General features: G+C 49.2%; 1 protein-coding gene across 3 annotated transcripts in view; it reads right to left on the bottom strand.

Annotated features, from left to right (window-relative positions):
* Positions 1-18,163, bottom strand: part of LOC133116410 (plakophilin-4-like) — an 83,779-nt gene that overhangs the window by 11,365 nt on the left and 54,251 nt on the right. For all 3 annotated transcript variants that reach the window (XM_061225902.1, XM_061225903.1, XM_061225905.1), the window contains 5 exons: positions 14,153-14,338; positions 10,529-10,733; positions 8,821-8,953; positions 6,876-7,089; positions 437-620 (listed from right to left, as the gene is read on the bottom strand). In XM_061225902.1, coding sequence (XP_061081886.1) covers positions 437-620; positions 6,876-7,089; positions 8,821-8,953; positions 10,529-10,733; positions 14,153-14,338 — 922 coding nt within the window. The remainder of the gene's footprint in view (positions 1-436; positions 621-6,875; positions 7,090-8,820; positions 8,954-10,528; positions 10,734-14,152; positions 14,339-18,163) is intronic.

Raw genomic sequence — 18,163 nt, 5'->3', positions numbered from 1 at the left:
CCATTCTCCTCGGACCTCATTAACAAGGCGTTTCTGCCTGCAGAACTGCTGCTCACTGGATGTTTTTTATTTTTCGCACCATTCTCTGCAAACTCTAGAGACTGTTGTGCGTGAAAATCCTGGCAGATCAGCAGTTTCTGAGATATTCAAACCACCCTGTCTGGTACCAACAATCATGCCATGGTCAAAGCCACTTAGATTCACATTCTGACATTTGGTCTGAAAAACAGCTGAACCTCTTGACCATGTCTGCATGCTTTTATGCATTTAGTTGCTGCCACACGATTGGCTGTTTAAAGATTTGCATTAACAAGCTGGTGTACAGGTCTACCTAATAAAGTGCTCAGTGAGTGTACAGTGCAGTGTTTATTGCATTGACTTGGCTGCAGAGCCTGTGCATTGCCACCAGGTGGCAGCGCAGCTACACTAACGCTACCTCAGGCAGCCGCTGGTGTTGCGCAGGACGAGCGAGGAGTGGAACTTGAGCTTGTGGTCGTCGTCGAAGGACGAGCTGCTCCAGCCCGAGTGTGGGATGATCACAGTGTTGGTCAGAGTGCTCAGGGCGTCCCGCACGATCGTCATCTTTACCGCGTCGCAGGAGGAGAGGTTCCACAGCACGCCTGAGACAGAGAGAGAGGGAGAGGGAGAGAGGGAGAGAGAGGGAGAGAGGGAGAGAGAGGGAGAGAGAGACAGAGTGAGGGGGTAGAGAAAGTGAGAGAGTGAGGGGGTAGAGAGAGAGAGGGAGGGAGGTGGCAGAGTGCGAGAGAGCGAGAGAGAGAAGGAGAGACAGAGACAGAGTGAGAGAGTGAGGAGGGGTAGAGAGAGTGAGAGAGTGAGGGGGAGAGAGAGAGAGAGGGGTAGACAGAGAGGACACATTAGCATCATGTTAGAATCATCCTTGCAGAAACATACAGAACATACAGACTGAGACAGACAGAACATACAGACAGACAGACCTTACAGACGCTGGGGGCTCGTCATAGCTCACCTAGAGATGAGACTGAAAAAGGGACAAGGAATCCGCTCAAAATGAACACCTGCTTCCAACATGGCGGTCGACCATCGAAAGCACACAGAATGGAAGCAGATCGGCTCAGTAGTGTTTGAAGAGCTGAGTAAAGCGTTAAATAAATAACATTTTAAAACAAAAGGGAAGGTCTGGACCTTTCATTTCTGCTCATTTATGCGCGGTGCCTAATTACAGTCATCTGGTGTGTGGGGATACGGTAATGCTGCATCTGCTGAGGAGGACACAGCATGCCACAGTCCTGCTAATTACACCACAGACAACAGCAGCCTGGAGGAGAGAGGGAGCGACAGCACCAGAGAGGAGAGAGAGAGGAGAGAGGGAGAGACAGCACCAGAGAGGAGAGAGGGAGAGACAGCACCAGAGAGGAGAGAGGGAGAGAGAGCACCAGGGAGGACAGAGGAGAGAAAGAGAAGAGATAAGGAGAGAAAAGATGACAATGACGGATGAGGAGGGAGGGAGAGCAGAGCGGATGGGCAGATGAAGGAAGACAGCAGCGGAGGAGCGATGGAGAGATGGGGTGATGAGGAGAAGAGAAATGCAGCATGGAGAGATGGAGAGACGGAGGAGCACTGAAATGGAAATGAAGAGATGAAGGGAAGGGCAGGGGAGAGATAAGGAGAGAGAGATGAGGAAATAGAGGAGTGGCAGGAGGGAGGGAAAGACAGAGCGATGAGAGAGACGGCCGGCAGAGAGGAGATGGACAGATGAAGAAAGATTGAAGCGGAGGAGGGCCCCAGTCAGGCGGCGGGTCTGATTCGGGGCATCGGTTAAGCGTAACTGACGGGCGAGAGGCCCAGGAGACCGGGGCCAGCTGCCGTTACAAATGGCCGAAACTCCTGGCCGTTCCCCGCCCCGCTCCCCCTACGCCCGGCACATGTCCTGTGGCTGAGCCAGCCCCGCCCACTGCAGTCTGCTCCATGTCATTACCCGTCCAATTATCCCCGCGTACGGAGGGCACTGTGCAGGGACACCGACGAAAGCCACTGCAGTATGACTCAGACACACAGGGCCCGGGTCTGACAGTCAATAATGGAGCGTATTAAGACAATAAAGGGCCTGGTTTTAGAAATATGATTAAAAACAGAATTGGATGAAGGAGTATCAGCAGGGGATGAAGGATCCCACAGGTCAGGGCACTCGAGTGTTAATGTGGAGCGGCTGCATCTTACTGCTGGATACTGTGGCAACAGCGCGCTGAATGGCAGCTCTGTGAGGCTAGCGTATTATTGCTGGCGTGGGTGAGTGCTAATCAAACATCCCTGAAGTGCTTCAACATTGTTGCAGGCTTAATGGCCGCCGAGGTGTTTGCCTTTCTCACGGCTCTGCTAAAAAAAGAAAAATAACTCGTCCAAACGTGGGAGCGCAGCTGTGTTAGCCAGGCTGGTTGTGTTAGCGAGACTGGTTGTGTTAGCGAGACTGGCTGTGTTAGCCAGGCTGGAGGCTGGCCGTGTTAGCAAGGCTGGTTGTGTTAGCCAGGCTGGCCGTGTTAGCGAGGCTTATTGTGTAGCCTGGCTGGCCGTGTTAGCGAGGCTGGTTGTGTTAGCCAGGCTGGTTGTGTTAGCGAGACTGGCTGTGTTAGCGAGACTGGCCGTGTTAGCGAGACTGGCCGTGTTAGCGAGGGTGGTTGTGTTAGCGAGGCTGGTTGTGTTAGCGAGGCTGGTTGTGTTAGCGAGGCTGGTTGTGTTAGCGAGGCTGGTGGTGTTAGCGAGGCTGGTGGTGTTAGCGAGGCTGGTTGTGTTAGCCAGGCTGGTTATGTTAGCCAGGCTGGTTGTGTTAGCCAGGCTGGTCGTGTTAGCCAGGCTTGCCGCAGTCACCAGACCAGGAGCTCGTTCCAATCGCTTATTTTTCTTCTTTTATCTTTTACTTGCTCCTGACCCCGAAATCAACCAAGGTCTACAATCTTTAAGGACATTCCAACCTGTTAAATGTCCCTTCTAGGAGCTTAGAAGCCAAGAACTCCCGAACTAAAGTGAGACATATCTTTATCTGCCATGTCTTCCCCTTCTTTACCTCTTTCATCTTTTCCTAGCCAATCCCAATGGGTAAGAAAAGGAGAAAAGGGAAAAGAGGAGAAGAATAAGGGATTGGAATGAGCCCCAGGTTCTGTGGGTGTACTCTCCCAGTCTCACACATTAGCCTGGGGAGAGTATTACACTGCTGCCTGCAGACAGGAGCCTTCAGCATTTGACTTACATTTGGCCTAGATGAGCTCCTGCAGGTACAGAGGAGCTGATCCATCTAAAGACCTTTCCCATAATGCACATGGTCAAATCCTCACTGAGCTGGTTAACCCCCTCCCCACATTACATCATCACTGCGGGCGGGGTTAGTGCTTCTGTTGGCGAGACAGTAATAATTACAGTCTGTGTGCTTTCTGGGTGTGTGCGTGCATATGTGTGTGTGTGTGTGTATATGTGTGTATGTGTGTGTACATTCTGTGCGTGCACATGTGTGTGTACTTTGTGTGTGTTTGTGTGTGTGTGTGTGTGCATATGTACGTACACACAGACCCCTGCCATGAACACTAGGCAGCGTGCAAAGCAGTGCAGATTTAAGAGCTGTAAAGCGTAAACATTACAAACACACATCACAGAGAGACCCTGTGGGACCTCCCCAGCTCGTCCAATGAAACGAGTCCCTGCACTCACCCTAATGCATCCTTCTACATCTGTCACAGCGGAGAGACCATCATGCATCAGCGCTGACAGCTGATAAAACAAGGCCAGCGTCTCACTAAGAGCACTCGTACGCTTTTAAGCTGGCTGCATTTGCAGCTCTTTTCATACTCTCTCCATGAGCCATTTTCAGAAAGCAAACGCAATCCCCTCCAAAAACAGGCTTCAGAGCCATTTCAATTATCCCTAAAGCACACTGATCTCAGACTGAAAAAGAGCACGTTATACACAGTATGAATAATAAAAGAAAACACTGACTCGTTTCCAACATTGCCATTTTGATCACACGCATCCAAGCCCAACGTCTCTGAACACTCTGAAGTGTGAGGCGTGGTCCAAGCCTGTCCCTACGATGAGGACCCTGCTTTTGCTGCAGTTTTTTTAGGCTGCAGTTCAGCTGTTGTCCACCGCGTGTCTCTGTCACACTCTATGAATACATTATTAGGTAATTGGTGGTGATAAAACCGCCATTAATGAAATTGAGAGAGACAAACTGTAATGGGTTTGGTGAAATCCCACAAATGACTGCTTTAACTGAATACGCTGTTCTAGATTATTCCACGTAGGAAGCAGCCTGGAGGACAAGCTGCCTAGGGCAACTCCGTTCGGTTGGCAGTAATTTAATGAGCATGTCGGATGATTCGGTAACCTGGAGTGTGATGACTGCGTTACAGGGGTTTTGATGAGGAGGCTGTATTCACATCGTGCTGCTAAAGAACCAAACAGCGAACTACAACTGCATGTGCAGACACTGTGACGGGTTTCGCGGAGAGGCTGCAGGCTGCAGGCCACACAGACAACCCAAAATATGTCCCGTAAGCATTCCTTACTCGATTACGGAGATAAAAAACAGCCTTTAGCCACAGATATGCTCGCCCAGCTATTGACCCTATTTTCTGTTTACTCAAGCACACACTCAAACACACACATACATGTGTAACACAGACGCAACACACACAAGTTTAGCACATATATAAACAACACCAAACATATACTGCTAAATCGAGGTTGTGTGAATGTGTTTGTTTGTTTTAACCGAAGCACAGGATACAGGTTCATAAATAAGCCGCTCCACGCTGCACTAGTTTCTCTGGCTAAAGGACCGTAAGCGTGTCGGCCCTTTGTCCATCGAACGGCAGGAAGGTCCTCCAGGACTCCCATTCTTTCACTCGGACAGGTGCTATAAACGCAGAGGCCGCTTAATAAAGGACGGCGTGATTAACATGAACCTGGCGTCCGCAGGTCAGCCGGTTTCAGCTGTAAATTAGCCCTGACGAACCGCCCTGCTCGTCTTTCTCTTACACAGGGAGGGAAGCTCCGGGGTTCACACGGGGCAGGGCGGTCGTGCCTCAGCACACTGCCTGCTACTTCAGGAGCTGCCCGTGTGCGCTCACATACTCCTGCAGAATGCTTCCCAGTGTACTTTTTCAGGGCACGTTGGGGGGACATTCAAATGTCGCCCATTAGCTCACCAGCAGTGCATAGATGCGTCGCCAGCAAACCGATTGCCCTGAGTGCGACTGCAACTAAACGGCCACACACACACACACACACACACACACACACACACACACACACACACACACACACACACACACACACACACACACACACACACACACACACACACACACACACACACACACACACACACACACACACACACACACACACACACAATCCCTGCTCTCCACAGAGCAAGTTTTTGCAGGTTGTTTATTGCACAACCACTTCCTGCTCTGAGGTTATGTCCGAACGGCTCGTTCTGTGACGGGACAGGACGGGTGTGTACAGAGCCTGTGACGGTCCAGGAGCTCTGTGTGGGATGGGTGGCACGGGGAGAGGGGAGAGGGGAGTCCATATTTGGGAGAGGCGGAGTTGTTTGATCCGTCGGGCCTCCGGAGGAGGAGTGGAAAACCGCGGGGCAGCTGGGGAGAGAGCCAGGAACCAACTCACACCCCAGCGTGACCCTGACCCCACAAAATCACAGGGGTGCAGCTGACCCCTAAAGAGAAACTCAACCGCTCATCTCTGCCCCCGATTCAATTAACAAGCCCCTGTGCTTTGAGCTCTCAGCACACACATCTGGGACATTCCAGCCGGTCGCTAAGGACATGTGACACGCCAATCCTATCCGTGATGGTTCTGGCGCAGTGAAGGCAGCAGAAGCTGCTCCCTGTTCTGTTTGTAAGACGGTTCACCCCTCTGTTAAGGGCGTCTAACACTGGTTCAAGGTCTAAGCCTCTGTGCCACTTGCCCTAATACAATAAATGAGTATTGATTAACCCTTTGAAACATTGTTTTGGAGTGTTTTTTTTCCACAGTAAGCACAGTAGATCAGCAGTGTGGTGAAATGTTAGAGTAGCGTGGGGGTATGTGTGTCCCTCTGTAAGGGTGTGTAAGTAGGAGGCAGCTGTATTTGGTCCATTGTTGTGTTCGGTGTTGACTGGAGAGTGGTTCTACACTGAGCATGCTCAGAAGAGTGAATCCAGGAGTACTGCCTCTCCCGTGTGAAGCAATGTGCAGCACGCACAGCGGGACTTTGACCGGAGCCAAGCCCTCTTCCTGTCAATGTTTTTCCCCCAGACAGACTCACAGGAAGTTGTGCAATCGTGTTCTCCTGTTAGCTGAGGAAAGCTCCAGCTAGCTCTGAGAACGGGCTACGCCCTGGAAAGGGCTCCAAAATCACATTCCACCAGCACAAGATAATCCCAAAAAGTGAAATAGTCAGATGTAGCAATTAATGGTAAACACTCAGATATAATTCAGAGCATGAAAGGCTTGTTCTGTGGTTTGTTATCTGAGCGGAGAACGGTCCTCCAGCCTGACTCATACACAGCTGTACACACACACTGCAGCTTCAGCTGCCCAGAAGTCACGCACCTCAGTGTGCTTCAGTAAAATCACCCCCTCCCCAGCCAACCAGAGAGCATTTTTATCAGAATGAGAAGCTCAGCAGTAGAGCAGGAATGGGACACTGTTAAAGGCAGGACAGTGCTGTAAGACAGGACAGGACAGGACAGGACAGGAGTGGGCAGCTCCTAGAGAAAGAGACAACAACAGAAGGGAGAGGTGGAGAGTGGAGAGGGGAGGGACAGAGTGGAGAGGGGAGGGGACAGGATGGCCGTGTCCAATGGGAGCAGGGCGCGGGGTGTGACGGACAGGCGTACCGGTGACCAGCTCTCTGACTTCGGCGTCGGCGGTCTTCCTCAGCAGCCGCAGCAGGGCGGGGACGCCCCCGGCGTTCCGCACCGCCACCTTGTTGTCGTCCGTGGCTTTCCCGTACACCAGGTTGCGCAGAGCCCCGCACGAGTTCCGCTGTACCTCCACGGCCTTGTGGTCCAGCAGGTCCACCAGGTGCTTGATCCCCCCCAGCAGACACACCTAAACACGCGTTTAAAGAGCGGCTGAAAGGGTCAGGGCAGCACCAGCTTCCACCATATGTATACTCAATCACAGTTTCTTCACTTCTGTGTGTGTGTGTCTGTGTGTGTGTTGCAGAGTTCCCTCTGGGGCTCAGTGAAACTAACAGTGTGTGTGTGTCTCAGGGAAACTAACAGTGCGTGTGTGTCTCAGTGAAACTAACAGTGTGTGTGCGTCTCAGAGAAACTAACAGTGTGTGTGTGTCTCAGTGAAACTAACAGTGTGTGTGTGTCTCAGTGAAACTAACAGTGTGTGTGTGTGTCTCAGTGAAACTAACAGTGTGTGTGTGTGTCTCAGTGAAACTAACAGTGTGTGTGTGTCTCAGTGAAACTAACAGTGTGTGTGTGTCTCAGGGAAACTGACAGTGTGTGTGTGTGTCTCAGAGAAACTAACAGTGTGTGTGTGTCTCAGTGAAACTAACAGTGTGTGTGTGTCTCAGTGAAACTAACAGTGTGTGTGTGTCTCAGGGAAACTGACAGTGTGTGTGTGTCTCAGTGAAACTAACAGTGTGTGTGTGTGTCTCAGAGAAACTAACAGTGTGTGTGTGTCTCAGTGAAACTAACAGTGTGTGTGTGTGTCTCAGTGAAACTAACAGTGTGTGTGTGTCTCAGGGAAACTGACAGTGTGTGTGTGTCTCAGGGAAACTGACAGTGTGTGTGTGTCTCAGTGAAACTAACAGTGTGTGTGTGTGTCTCAGAGAAACTAACAGTGTGTGTGCGTGTCTCAGTGAAACTAACAGTGTGTGTGTGTGTCTCAGAGAAACTAACAGTGTGTGTGTGTCTCAGTGAAACTAACAGTGTGTGTGTGTCTCAGTGAAACTAACAGTGTGTGTGTGTCTCAGGGAAACTGACAGTGTGTGTGTGTCTCAGTGAAACTAACAGTGTGTGTGTGTGTCTCAGAGAAACTAACAGTGTGTGTGTGTCTCAGTGAAACTAACAGTGTGTGTGTGTCTCAGTGAAACTAACAGTGTGTGTGTGTCTCAGTGAAACTAACAGTGTGTGTGTGTCTCAGTGAAACTAACAGTGTGTGTGTGTCTCAGGGAAACTGACAGTGTGTGTGTGTCTCAGTGAAACTAACAGTGTGTGTGTGTGTCTCAGAGAAACTAACAGTGTGTGTGTGTCTCAGAGAAACTAACAGTGTGTGTGTGTCTCAGAGAAACTAACAGTGTGTGTGTGTGTCTCAGAGAAACTAACAGTGTGTGTGTGTCTCAGTGAAACTAACAGTGTGTGTGTGTCTCAGTGAAACTAACAGTGTGTGTGTGTGTCTCAGAGAAACTAACAGTGTGTGTGCGTGTCTCAGTGAAACTAACAGTGTGTGTGTGTGTCTCAGAGAAACTAACAGTGTGTGTGTGTCTCAGTGAAACTAACAGTGTGTGTGTGTCTCAGTGAAACTAACAGTGTGTGTGTGTCTCAGGGAAACTGACAGTGTGTGTGTGTCTCAGTGAAACTAACAGTGTGTGTGTGTGTCTCAGAGAAACTAACAGTGTGTGTGTGTCTCAGTGAAACTAACAGTGTGTGTGTGTCTCAGGGAAACTGACAGTGTGTGTGTGTCTCAGTGAAACTAACAGCTCAGTTGTTTTCTGTAACACAGCCCCATGTCCCACCGAGACGCTGAGCTCCCAGCGCATCCAATCAGGAGAAGGGAGCCACAAGAAGGTGTCTGTGGTGCTCGGCATCGTGGGTAATGACGTACCTCGGCCTTTATGCGGTTATCGCCGAAGCACAGGTGCTGCAGGTAGGCCGCGGCGTTAGCCTGCACAGAGGGGAACTGATGCTGCAGCATGTGGATCACCTCAGGAAGCTCTGGGTCTCGCCACGCAAACTCCCTAAAACAGCCACAGATGACCATTACATTACATTAGTTATTTAGCTGACACATTTATCCAAAGCAATTTACAGTTGATTAGACTAAGCAGGTGCCAATCCCCCTGCAGCAACCTGGGGTTAAGAGCCTTGTTCAAGGGCCCAACAGCTGCACAGATCTTACTATGGTCACACTGGGGCTTGGACCTCCAACCTTCCTCGCATGTACAGAACTTCATTTTGGTTCTGAAATGATTGCCTTGTATGTACAGAATCGCACAGCGCTCCATGTTGTGCTAGAATCTGAGCTTTAAACTCGGTGAAAAACACGGAACATGAATATGGCGTCTGGTATACCCTGCCATTTGAGGCTCAATTGCTGTGTAGTAGAGTCAGTATTGTTTGAGGCTGTGCTGAGTGAAAGGCATTTTCATCTCAAATTGGCACCGAGCCTTTTGTGTCCCGATCAATAGGAGGCTCATTTCACAGATCCCTGGGCTGGGCACAAAGCTTCAGCTACTGGGAGATTCAGCTCCACGGACCCTCAGCTACAGGGAGCCTTAGCTACTGGCAGCTTCAGCATTCAGGGTTTACCGTCACATCAGCAACCCCTTCTGTGGTTGGCTAAGAGCAGGACACTCAGCCACTACATATGGGGTCAGAGGACTTATCCGCTCAAACGCACGGTGGTTCTAAGCACTTGTGGAATTCTACTCTAAAACGGCCGTTTAGACCAGGGATCTCAAACTCCAGGCCTGGAGGGCTGCTGTCCCTGCTGGTTTCTGCTATTTTCGCTCAATCAGCAGCCAATGTAGGCCTTGGAAACTAAGGACCACGTCATATTGTGGCTCTGCAGTACTGGAGCTCGAGTCAAGAGCTGGTCTAGACAAAGTCATGTAGAGGTCAGGGCACATTAACACGGATCTACATGAGACAGCCCACTCTCTTCCCTAGGGCAGCAGGCTCAATGGCTAAAGCAGAGGATTCCCAAATAATAACCTGTCCTCACAGGGGGCCTTTTCTACATTAAAGCCCTTTCCACATAACAGAAAAACAGTAAGAGCAAATAAGCGTCATGAGACAACCAAATGAATGGTCAGCCAAAGGACAACCACTGCGATACGAACACAGCATTCTATCACATACTGATAAGAACATGAGTAAAACAGCAGCAAAACATGGTATTTTTAAAAAGGTAGATACTGTGTGCAGCTCTGATGTCCGTGGCAGCACATTTTAAGGTTTCAGGGCCTGCAGGGAAAAGGCTTGGTCACCTTCGCTTTACATGCACTCTAAAATAGATTTTTATCAAGAGACCAGAGATTTCAATTCAGTGACTCTGACTCCTTATGAACCAATAAAACAGTAGACATCTATGGATTGGGCCTTCTGATGAGAGACGGCCCAGCATGACGTCCAGTCTGGACCAGCGCTTCCCCTTCCATGCCCTCTGGAGGGAGAGGGAGAGGGGGAGAGAGAGAGAGAGAGAGGGAGGGAGAGAGGGAGAGAGAGAGAGGGAGAGAGAGAGGGAGAGAGAGGGAGGGAGGGAGGGAGAGAGAGAGGGAGAGAGAGAGAGGGAGGGAGAGATAGGGGCGTACCTGGGGTCCTTCTGGATGCTGTCTATGGAGGGCGAGCGGGTGGCTCCGTCGTCCACGGCGACCACCTGTCGGGCGTAGCCGGGCTCGACGGGGCGGTAGAGGGTGGTGCGGTAGGGGTCTGCGTACGTGGCGCCATTGTTCAGGGCGTAGTTTTGGCTTCTTTGGTACGTCAGGGCACTGCGCTGACTGGGCGTCCGTTGCACACCTGTTTACAAACAGACACTACTCAATAAGAGCTGCTTAAAGACAACCAAAAACAGACAAACACTACTCAATAAGAGCTGCTTAAAGACAAACAAAAACAGACAAACACTACTCAATAAGAGCTGCTTCAAGACAAACAAAAACAGACAAACACTGCTCAATAAGAGCTGCTTGAAGAAAAAAACAAAAACAAGCAAAAACTGCTCAGTAAGACCTGCAGGTTCCCTCCACATGCTTAAAGACAAACAAAAATAGACAAAAACTGCTCAGTAAGAGCTTCAGGTAAGCAAAACCTGCTAAAAGAGAAACAAAGCAAACCGGATGTGGGCTACTCAACACCACTGTCTGGACTACATTTTACACTTTTAAGCAAATGAGAAAGCAACAGCAATCACACAGCAACCTTTAAATTATTTTAATTTATTACAGAAACACTGATTTCACATGGTGTGGTAACAGGAGCACTGGTGTTATTTGTGTACAAAATGTTCTTGAACACAATACTCAGTCAGTGCAGGGCTGTGTTTAAATTTTTCACTTCATCCACATAAGTAGCTGCCACACCAGAAAATGACTCCACTGCAATTTTTGTTATCTCCTTTGTAAATTATGCATTTCGCATTACAACTCTAGAATATTAAAAGCCTGACACGGGACAACTTTATGCGAGGCATTATTCGGTATAAGGCAGATTTCTTTTGTAGGAGAGAGAGAATGCACAAGCAGACCTCCATTTTGAAACCAGGGTCAGAGTCGAGCTTCATGCGCTGCGAGGCAACTCCTTCCATCTGGAAACAATGTTGTGGGTGAAACAGAACTCCTGCGATTCCAGAATAAACCGGCCGCACGGTTCCCGCAGACATTTTGTGTCGGCTCGGTGCGGACGGTTTCGCGGACATGTCCTCTGAGTTCTCCTGAGGCGGGGCGGGGCTGAGCTTCCCGTCAGAGAAGGGGGTCTCGGAAGGGAACGCTCCTAAGGGGGAAAACCCTGTGCGCGGTACAGCTGGGCCCCTGCCCTGCCGTCCCTTCAACACCCCCCCCCCCACCCCCCAATGTGACCAGAGCGCTGTGCCCTCCCCCGCAGCAGTGTGCAGTGACACTGAGCAACCAGACGGAGGAGCCAGAGAGACTGCAGTCCCTCTGCTAGTCTAACATCTCTCTAGGGTCTTTCAGCGCACCTGCCCCCGGTTATGTGTATGCACTTTGTGTGTTGTACATCACACTGGATAAGGCTGTCTGCCGAATGCCTGTAATGTTCATACGTGCACCACATAGAGCCGACAGCAAACACAGTCCGGACAGCCCGCTGTGCCGTTTCTTAACCCACCGTCATCTCCACGTGCTGACCGCTATGGGGGCAGGGCCCAGGTCCAAGTGCATTTTCATTAAGGGAACGGCAACTCAAAACCGAATTTTTCACACGGACGCCCTTTTCTTTTCTCGCTCAGATGTGTGATATAACCGCCATCTTCCGCCAACGTACAAACCACAAACCACACTGCTGCTCTCATCACCTTTTAATCCATCAAACGGTACCAAAGTAATTATTTAATTATCAGTAAGGCGACTGGAAAGTAATTTGCAAAATGTAATTTGCAGTAGTCTACGTGAAATGATGCTGACAGCTCCATAAAAGGATTTTAAATGAGGCAGAAGACCGGTATACCCTCCCCTCTCTCCCGACACCATCGCTCTTTATAGACGCAGCACAGAGCAACTCCGCTGTGCTCCAGCCCAACCCATGCTTCATTACTCTGCTTAAAAATTTACATTCAATTCCCATTGCTCTTAATCCTTTCCTTGGAGCAAAAAAATCGATATTTCCATTTATCACGATGAAGCCGCATTGTTATGACAAAGAAAATAGTTAAAATGCCAAAATAAAGAATGGCAAGAAAACTGTGCCAGGCAAAAGAAGTCATTAAAATTTAATTCCACAGCATGACAAAAAGTGTTGAAGGATCAAATTGGATTTTTTTTCTTCTAATGAATAATGATTATTGTAAGGACTCCTAAACAGTTTTTTTCTCCAAATGTAACGCTGCACAAACACATGATTGGTACTCAGTGAGAAGAGCCCTATGTAAGAGTGTCAGTTATTACTGTGATATCTGCCCTGTGTATCAGTGTCAGTTATTACTGTGAGATCTGCCCTGTGTATCAGTGTCAGTTATTACTGTGAGATCTGCCCTGTGTATCAGTGTCAGTTATTACTGTGAGATCTGCCCTGTGTATCAGTGTCAGTTATTACTGTGAGAACTTCCCTGTATATCAGTGTCAGTTATTACTGTGAGATCTGCCCTGTGTAAGAGTGTCAGTTACGACTGTGATATCTGCCCTGTGTATGAGTGTCAGTTATGACTGTGAGATCTGCCCTGTGTATCAGTGTCAGTTATTACTGTGAGAACTGCCCTGTGTATCAGTGTCAGACTATGTGTCAGTTATTACTGGACCTGTCTGAGGGAGAAGAACCCAGGCCTCCGGTGTCATCTGGAGGAGACCACGGAGCGGAGTGTGCCCGAGAGGCGGGGAGCGACGCGGCCGGAATGTTAAAAAGCAGCTTTCCCAAACCGTTTCCCCAGCAACGCCGGCATGTCAATCTCCTTATTAGTCCGGTCCTGATTACAGTGACACTGGGGTAATGGGTTTCTTTTGTCCGGCGCCGGACAGAGGGACCTGGACGAACTGGCCGTCTCGCGAGACGTCTCTCCAGACGCACAGGGCTGAAATTGGCCCCACGGTGAGGCCCTGGCACTCGTACCCGGGCCAGGCCAGCTGCCAATCAACATTGATCCTGAACTCCATCACATTCATATATTTACATGGTTTTTTTCATCCATAAACACAGTCTGGAAAGGTCGGTAATCGCATTAACCTGACAAACTGCTTTCATGAAGAAAACTATTTGGACTTCAAATTCATTTTTGGCAGCTAACTTTGACAAAGTAAATCCAGGTACAACTTTTTTGTGGTAAACAAACACACACAGAGCAAAAAACTGCCAAAAACACAATGAAATGTTAAATGTGAAATGTGTTAGGGAAAATGTGTCCCAGACACAATGTTCATTTGTGTGAAGCAGACATGCACCACCTGAGGAACCATCACAAAATCACACCGCCATTTTCACTGCCCCTGCTTACCATTATCACCACTAATTACTCATTTACGAGATGCCTTCAGCCAAGCTAACCGTCACGCCACACTTGACTGTATATTATTAATCAACAGAATAGGATATCTAGTGCAGAAATTCAGCTTATGCATGCATCAAGCTCAGCAGTACAATGGTATCCCTGCTATCTGAAAACATAACTTGCTGTATACTAGTACCTGGTTGTTTTAACCAGTTACAAACCCAGACTTGTAGCTAAATCCTTTGGGCGCACAGTGAGATTCGGGGAGTGTTGTGCTCCGTACCTGAAGCGGTCCTGTAGAGGGCGCTCTGTGCGCTGTGATTCAGGTCCACTCCCCCGTGCGTGGGGCTGTGGTACAGGGTTCCGTGGAAGGTCCCGTCCTCGTAGATGGGCGTGATGTGGCGGTCGGGGGACATGGCCGACCTCAGGCCCAGCTGGCTGTGCTGACTGGCGTACGAGCTCCGCAGGCCTGGGGGCGGGAGGGGAACGTCAGGGTACGAACCGGGAGAGTCTACGCTCTACACGGAGGAACAGCGATGGCTCAGATCTTCAGGGGGGAAAAAAAGGCTTAATTGAAACAAATTTTTGGCCTCGTTTCCAGTCCTGTTTAGCGTTACAGTACATTAAGCCTTACTCCGTCAAGTCAAAGCGCCTTCAGCTCCGACTCCGCTCCGCTAACGAAGGGGCTTGTTAGCGCCGGCCGTGGCGTTAGCGGTTCTGTCAGCAGCGCGCCGGTCCCGAGGAGGAGTGGGGGCGGAGTCGTGCCGCGGGCGAGCAGGAGCGAGTCAGAGCGAAAGTTACGGTTACGGGGCGGGGGTGGGGGGCACGCCCCGGCCGGTTGCACACGCACGCCTCTGACTCGGATTTGGGACAGTGGGCCTGGGACAAGCCCCAACAGAGGTCAGGATGTGAGTTCGTCTGGAACAGGAGTAAGGCCACACCGTTTGGCTTCAAACACACAGGCTCCTTCGGCTCCCAGACATCGATTTTAACTCTTGTAAAAATTTAGTGCAGTTGCTTTAACATGATTTATTTATTGCTTGGCAAACTTAATGTTATTTCATTTTATATTATTTTATTACTTGCTATTACTTTTTTTATTTCCCTTCATCTCAGCAGCATTGAAAATGAGGGTCCTTCGCTGGATGTGCTGCTGAGGTATAAATAAAGGTGTGAAAGAGAGGCGACAGGACACAAACAGGGAGCTAAGTGAAGCTAAACGTTACCCGCCACCGTCTCCAGGGGCCTGCACACGCGGCTTTGACCCGCTCCAGATGTTGCGCTGTGGGTCTCAGCAGCTGTTGGCACGTGTCCTGACATGAATTTAGCTGTAGCTGCAGCAATGTGCATTAAAATTTTACTTTCACTTTGGCCCACCGTTACCGCGTGGAAGAAGAGAAGAAAGGGTCTGATATACAATTGCGTGGCCTTCTCACACCCTGACACACACACACACACACACACACACACACACACACACACACACACACACACACACACACACACACACACACACACACACACACACACACACACACACACACGTGTGAGCGTTGCCGCACGGGAGAGAAGAGTAGAAAGGACCGGACACACACTTGTGCGGCCATTTCACACACCCTTGTGTGACCGTTACTGTGCGGGTGAAGAGTTCAAAGGGCCTGACACACACTTGTGCGGCCTAACGCCGGTGCGAGATAATTCACACCTGGGACCGACGCGGGGCTTCACACACAGGCGTTGTTTCTCTGGTGACTGGCCTATAGCACACACAGCCCACCACCGCTGTGAGAGATACCACAGCTGGGGCAATACAGGCTGCATGTGTGTGTGTGTGTGTGTGTGTGTGTGTGTGTGTTTGTCAAACGTTTCCGGCCCACCCCCTGTCCCTGCACTTACGGTATCTGAGGCATGAAGTTAACAACAGCCTGCGGACACTCACTCTCAACCCTGTCTCACGGGGATACACAGTCAAGAGAGGACCGTACACTGTGGCCCCCACAGATGATCACGGGACTAAAGAAGCCCGTGTATCAGTTAAAAAAGGTGTATCCCTGCTGTTTAAAATGGCAGCTAACCCTTTCCACAAAACTGACAAACTAGTGGGGACTGTGTCAATTATAAAGGAATTATTTAGCAAATGTTAGCTGGTAGCATTTTCCTCCAACTTCCAACAGATGGTGAGGTAGGTAGGACATATTAGATAATGCCCCAGTGAGCATGTGCACTAGACCCACTTTATTTTGGATGTAGAAACAGTGGAAGAGAAAGGCGGCAGCCATGATGGAATATTCTAGTGCATTCAGAGGACGCGGTGAGAGCAGCCTTTCCTAAAAGAGGCTGTCGGTATGGGAAGGAATCTTTCAGCGGCAGGACTTGTCTGTGCGTATTTCGAGCCGCACACCCGACTGTATATTTTCCTTTTCTTTTTTCCTAACTGTAGAACTGAATGTGCTTGCCAAAGCGCTTTCCCTTTTTTTCATGTTGAAATTCTGCATATTCAGCCTGAAAGGAGGCTGCAGATTGTCTCTGGGAGGAAAAAAAGGCTATGAAACAGACGGCCTATCAGATGAAGGCGGTGGATTTATGTTTCAGATTTTTTTCCTGCTGCACTTACAACGGTAACCCCGGCCCTGGCTAATTGCACGCATAATCTCTGGCCTGGCAACGTAGACCGTCATTAATGTGAAGAGCTGGCACCCGGACGCCAGGCAATCTGCTAAAGAGCAACTTTCCTGGACAAACAGGACACGTATACGGTTTTAGAGCACAAAGCGACGAGTGGGGGTATTGTGAGAGAGTCGGTTCTGTAGATAATGAATAATTGTTAAAAATGCTCTGTGCGCTGCTATGGCAACAGCGCTCCTGTGTTCTGATGCGGTACAGTCACAACACAGGTGATCTTTCAGACCTCTTAAAAGCTCTAACGCCGTCAAGAGTCAGGTTGGACAAAGACGGGTGTTAGCTCAATAGGGCGGGCTGGGTTCCTGGCTTGTTCAAAAGCAGTCGGGGATGGAGAGCTCCAGAGCGGAAATGAGCTGCTTTTTGCGCTGCAGTTTTTGTGGTTCGGCGGAGTCTTAACGTATTAGTCTTAAGCATTTTAAGTCAAGTAATAAGACTTAAACATTTTTTCCTTCAAGTAGAAAATATTACTTATTTGTACTGTAACTGTTTTAAGTTACTGTTGACAAGTAAACAAGTAAAAGTTTCCAGAGTGAGAGACTGAATGTACACAGAACATACACAGGCAGGAAATGAGGCAGGCTGAGCTTGCGGGACTAGGACCCTGGGGATTCCCCAGAGAATAAGCACTAATGGCCGAATTCTGCAGTCACAGAAACAGATGGAATTATGCCGCAGATCACTTTGTTTATGCACAACAGAACAAGCCTTTGACGTTGTTTTTTCCCCCATTAATCATGAGATTGCTGTTTGTTCTTTTTCTGATGGAAATGAGGAGCAGGGATTGGCCAGGGAGAACTGCAACTGCAGCTGAAGGGTGAATAAAGGTCACTCTCAAAACAGCACGGTGAGAAAAGACATTCAGACAATAAGACAATAAGACAATAAAACCTTCAGACATTCAGACCTTCAGACATGTCTTACCAACCTCTTCCAACTTTGAGCACACGCACACACACGCGCATGCACGTGCTAACATTTGCACGACACTCACACAGAGACACAGACAGACACACTCTCGCTCACACACACAGACACTCACACAGACAGACACATTTAGGAGTCGATGAAAGGTGGGTGGGGAGGGGGGCGGTCACCTTGCATGTCATCTACCAGATCATCTGCAGAGTCCCATTGGCCGCAATAAAGAGCAAACAGAAAATAACACACCACACATTGTAGATCAATAGCAGGTCAATCGACCAATCAATCAAATCTGGAGTCTTGACTATGACATGTGGAGGTTTCTGGGTAGCGCTACATCATTTTGACAGCAAGGGCCAGCTTCTACTTCTCGAAAATAAACACCGCAAGTTAATAAATCAAAAAATAATGGAACCAAAATCTGATCATCAAATGTCTCCGCTAACAAATAGGGCACAACAGTCCAAAGGAGGGGAATGTGTCTGTCGGTTCAGATTAATGAGACTGATTAATAGTAACTCCAAGCTGCACGACGCCAGAGGGAAAATATCCATCAACGCATTATTAATTGGTTAATTAGAGTCTGTGTTCCCTGTCCCTGCTAAGCGAGTGCTGGTCTTTATTGTATTATACTGCGGCAAAACACAAAATGCTTCTCTCATAGGCACCAAGCAAAATGAACAAATGAACA

Source organism: Conger conger, chromosome 17, assembly GCF_963514075.1.
Source record: "Conger conger chromosome 17, fConCon1.1, whole genome shotgun sequence".
In the NCBI taxonomy this organism is placed as follows: domain Eukaryota; kingdom Metazoa; phylum Chordata; class Actinopteri; order Anguilliformes; family Congridae; genus Conger; species Conger conger.
This window is presented reverse-complemented; position numbering and strand designations above follow the sequence as displayed.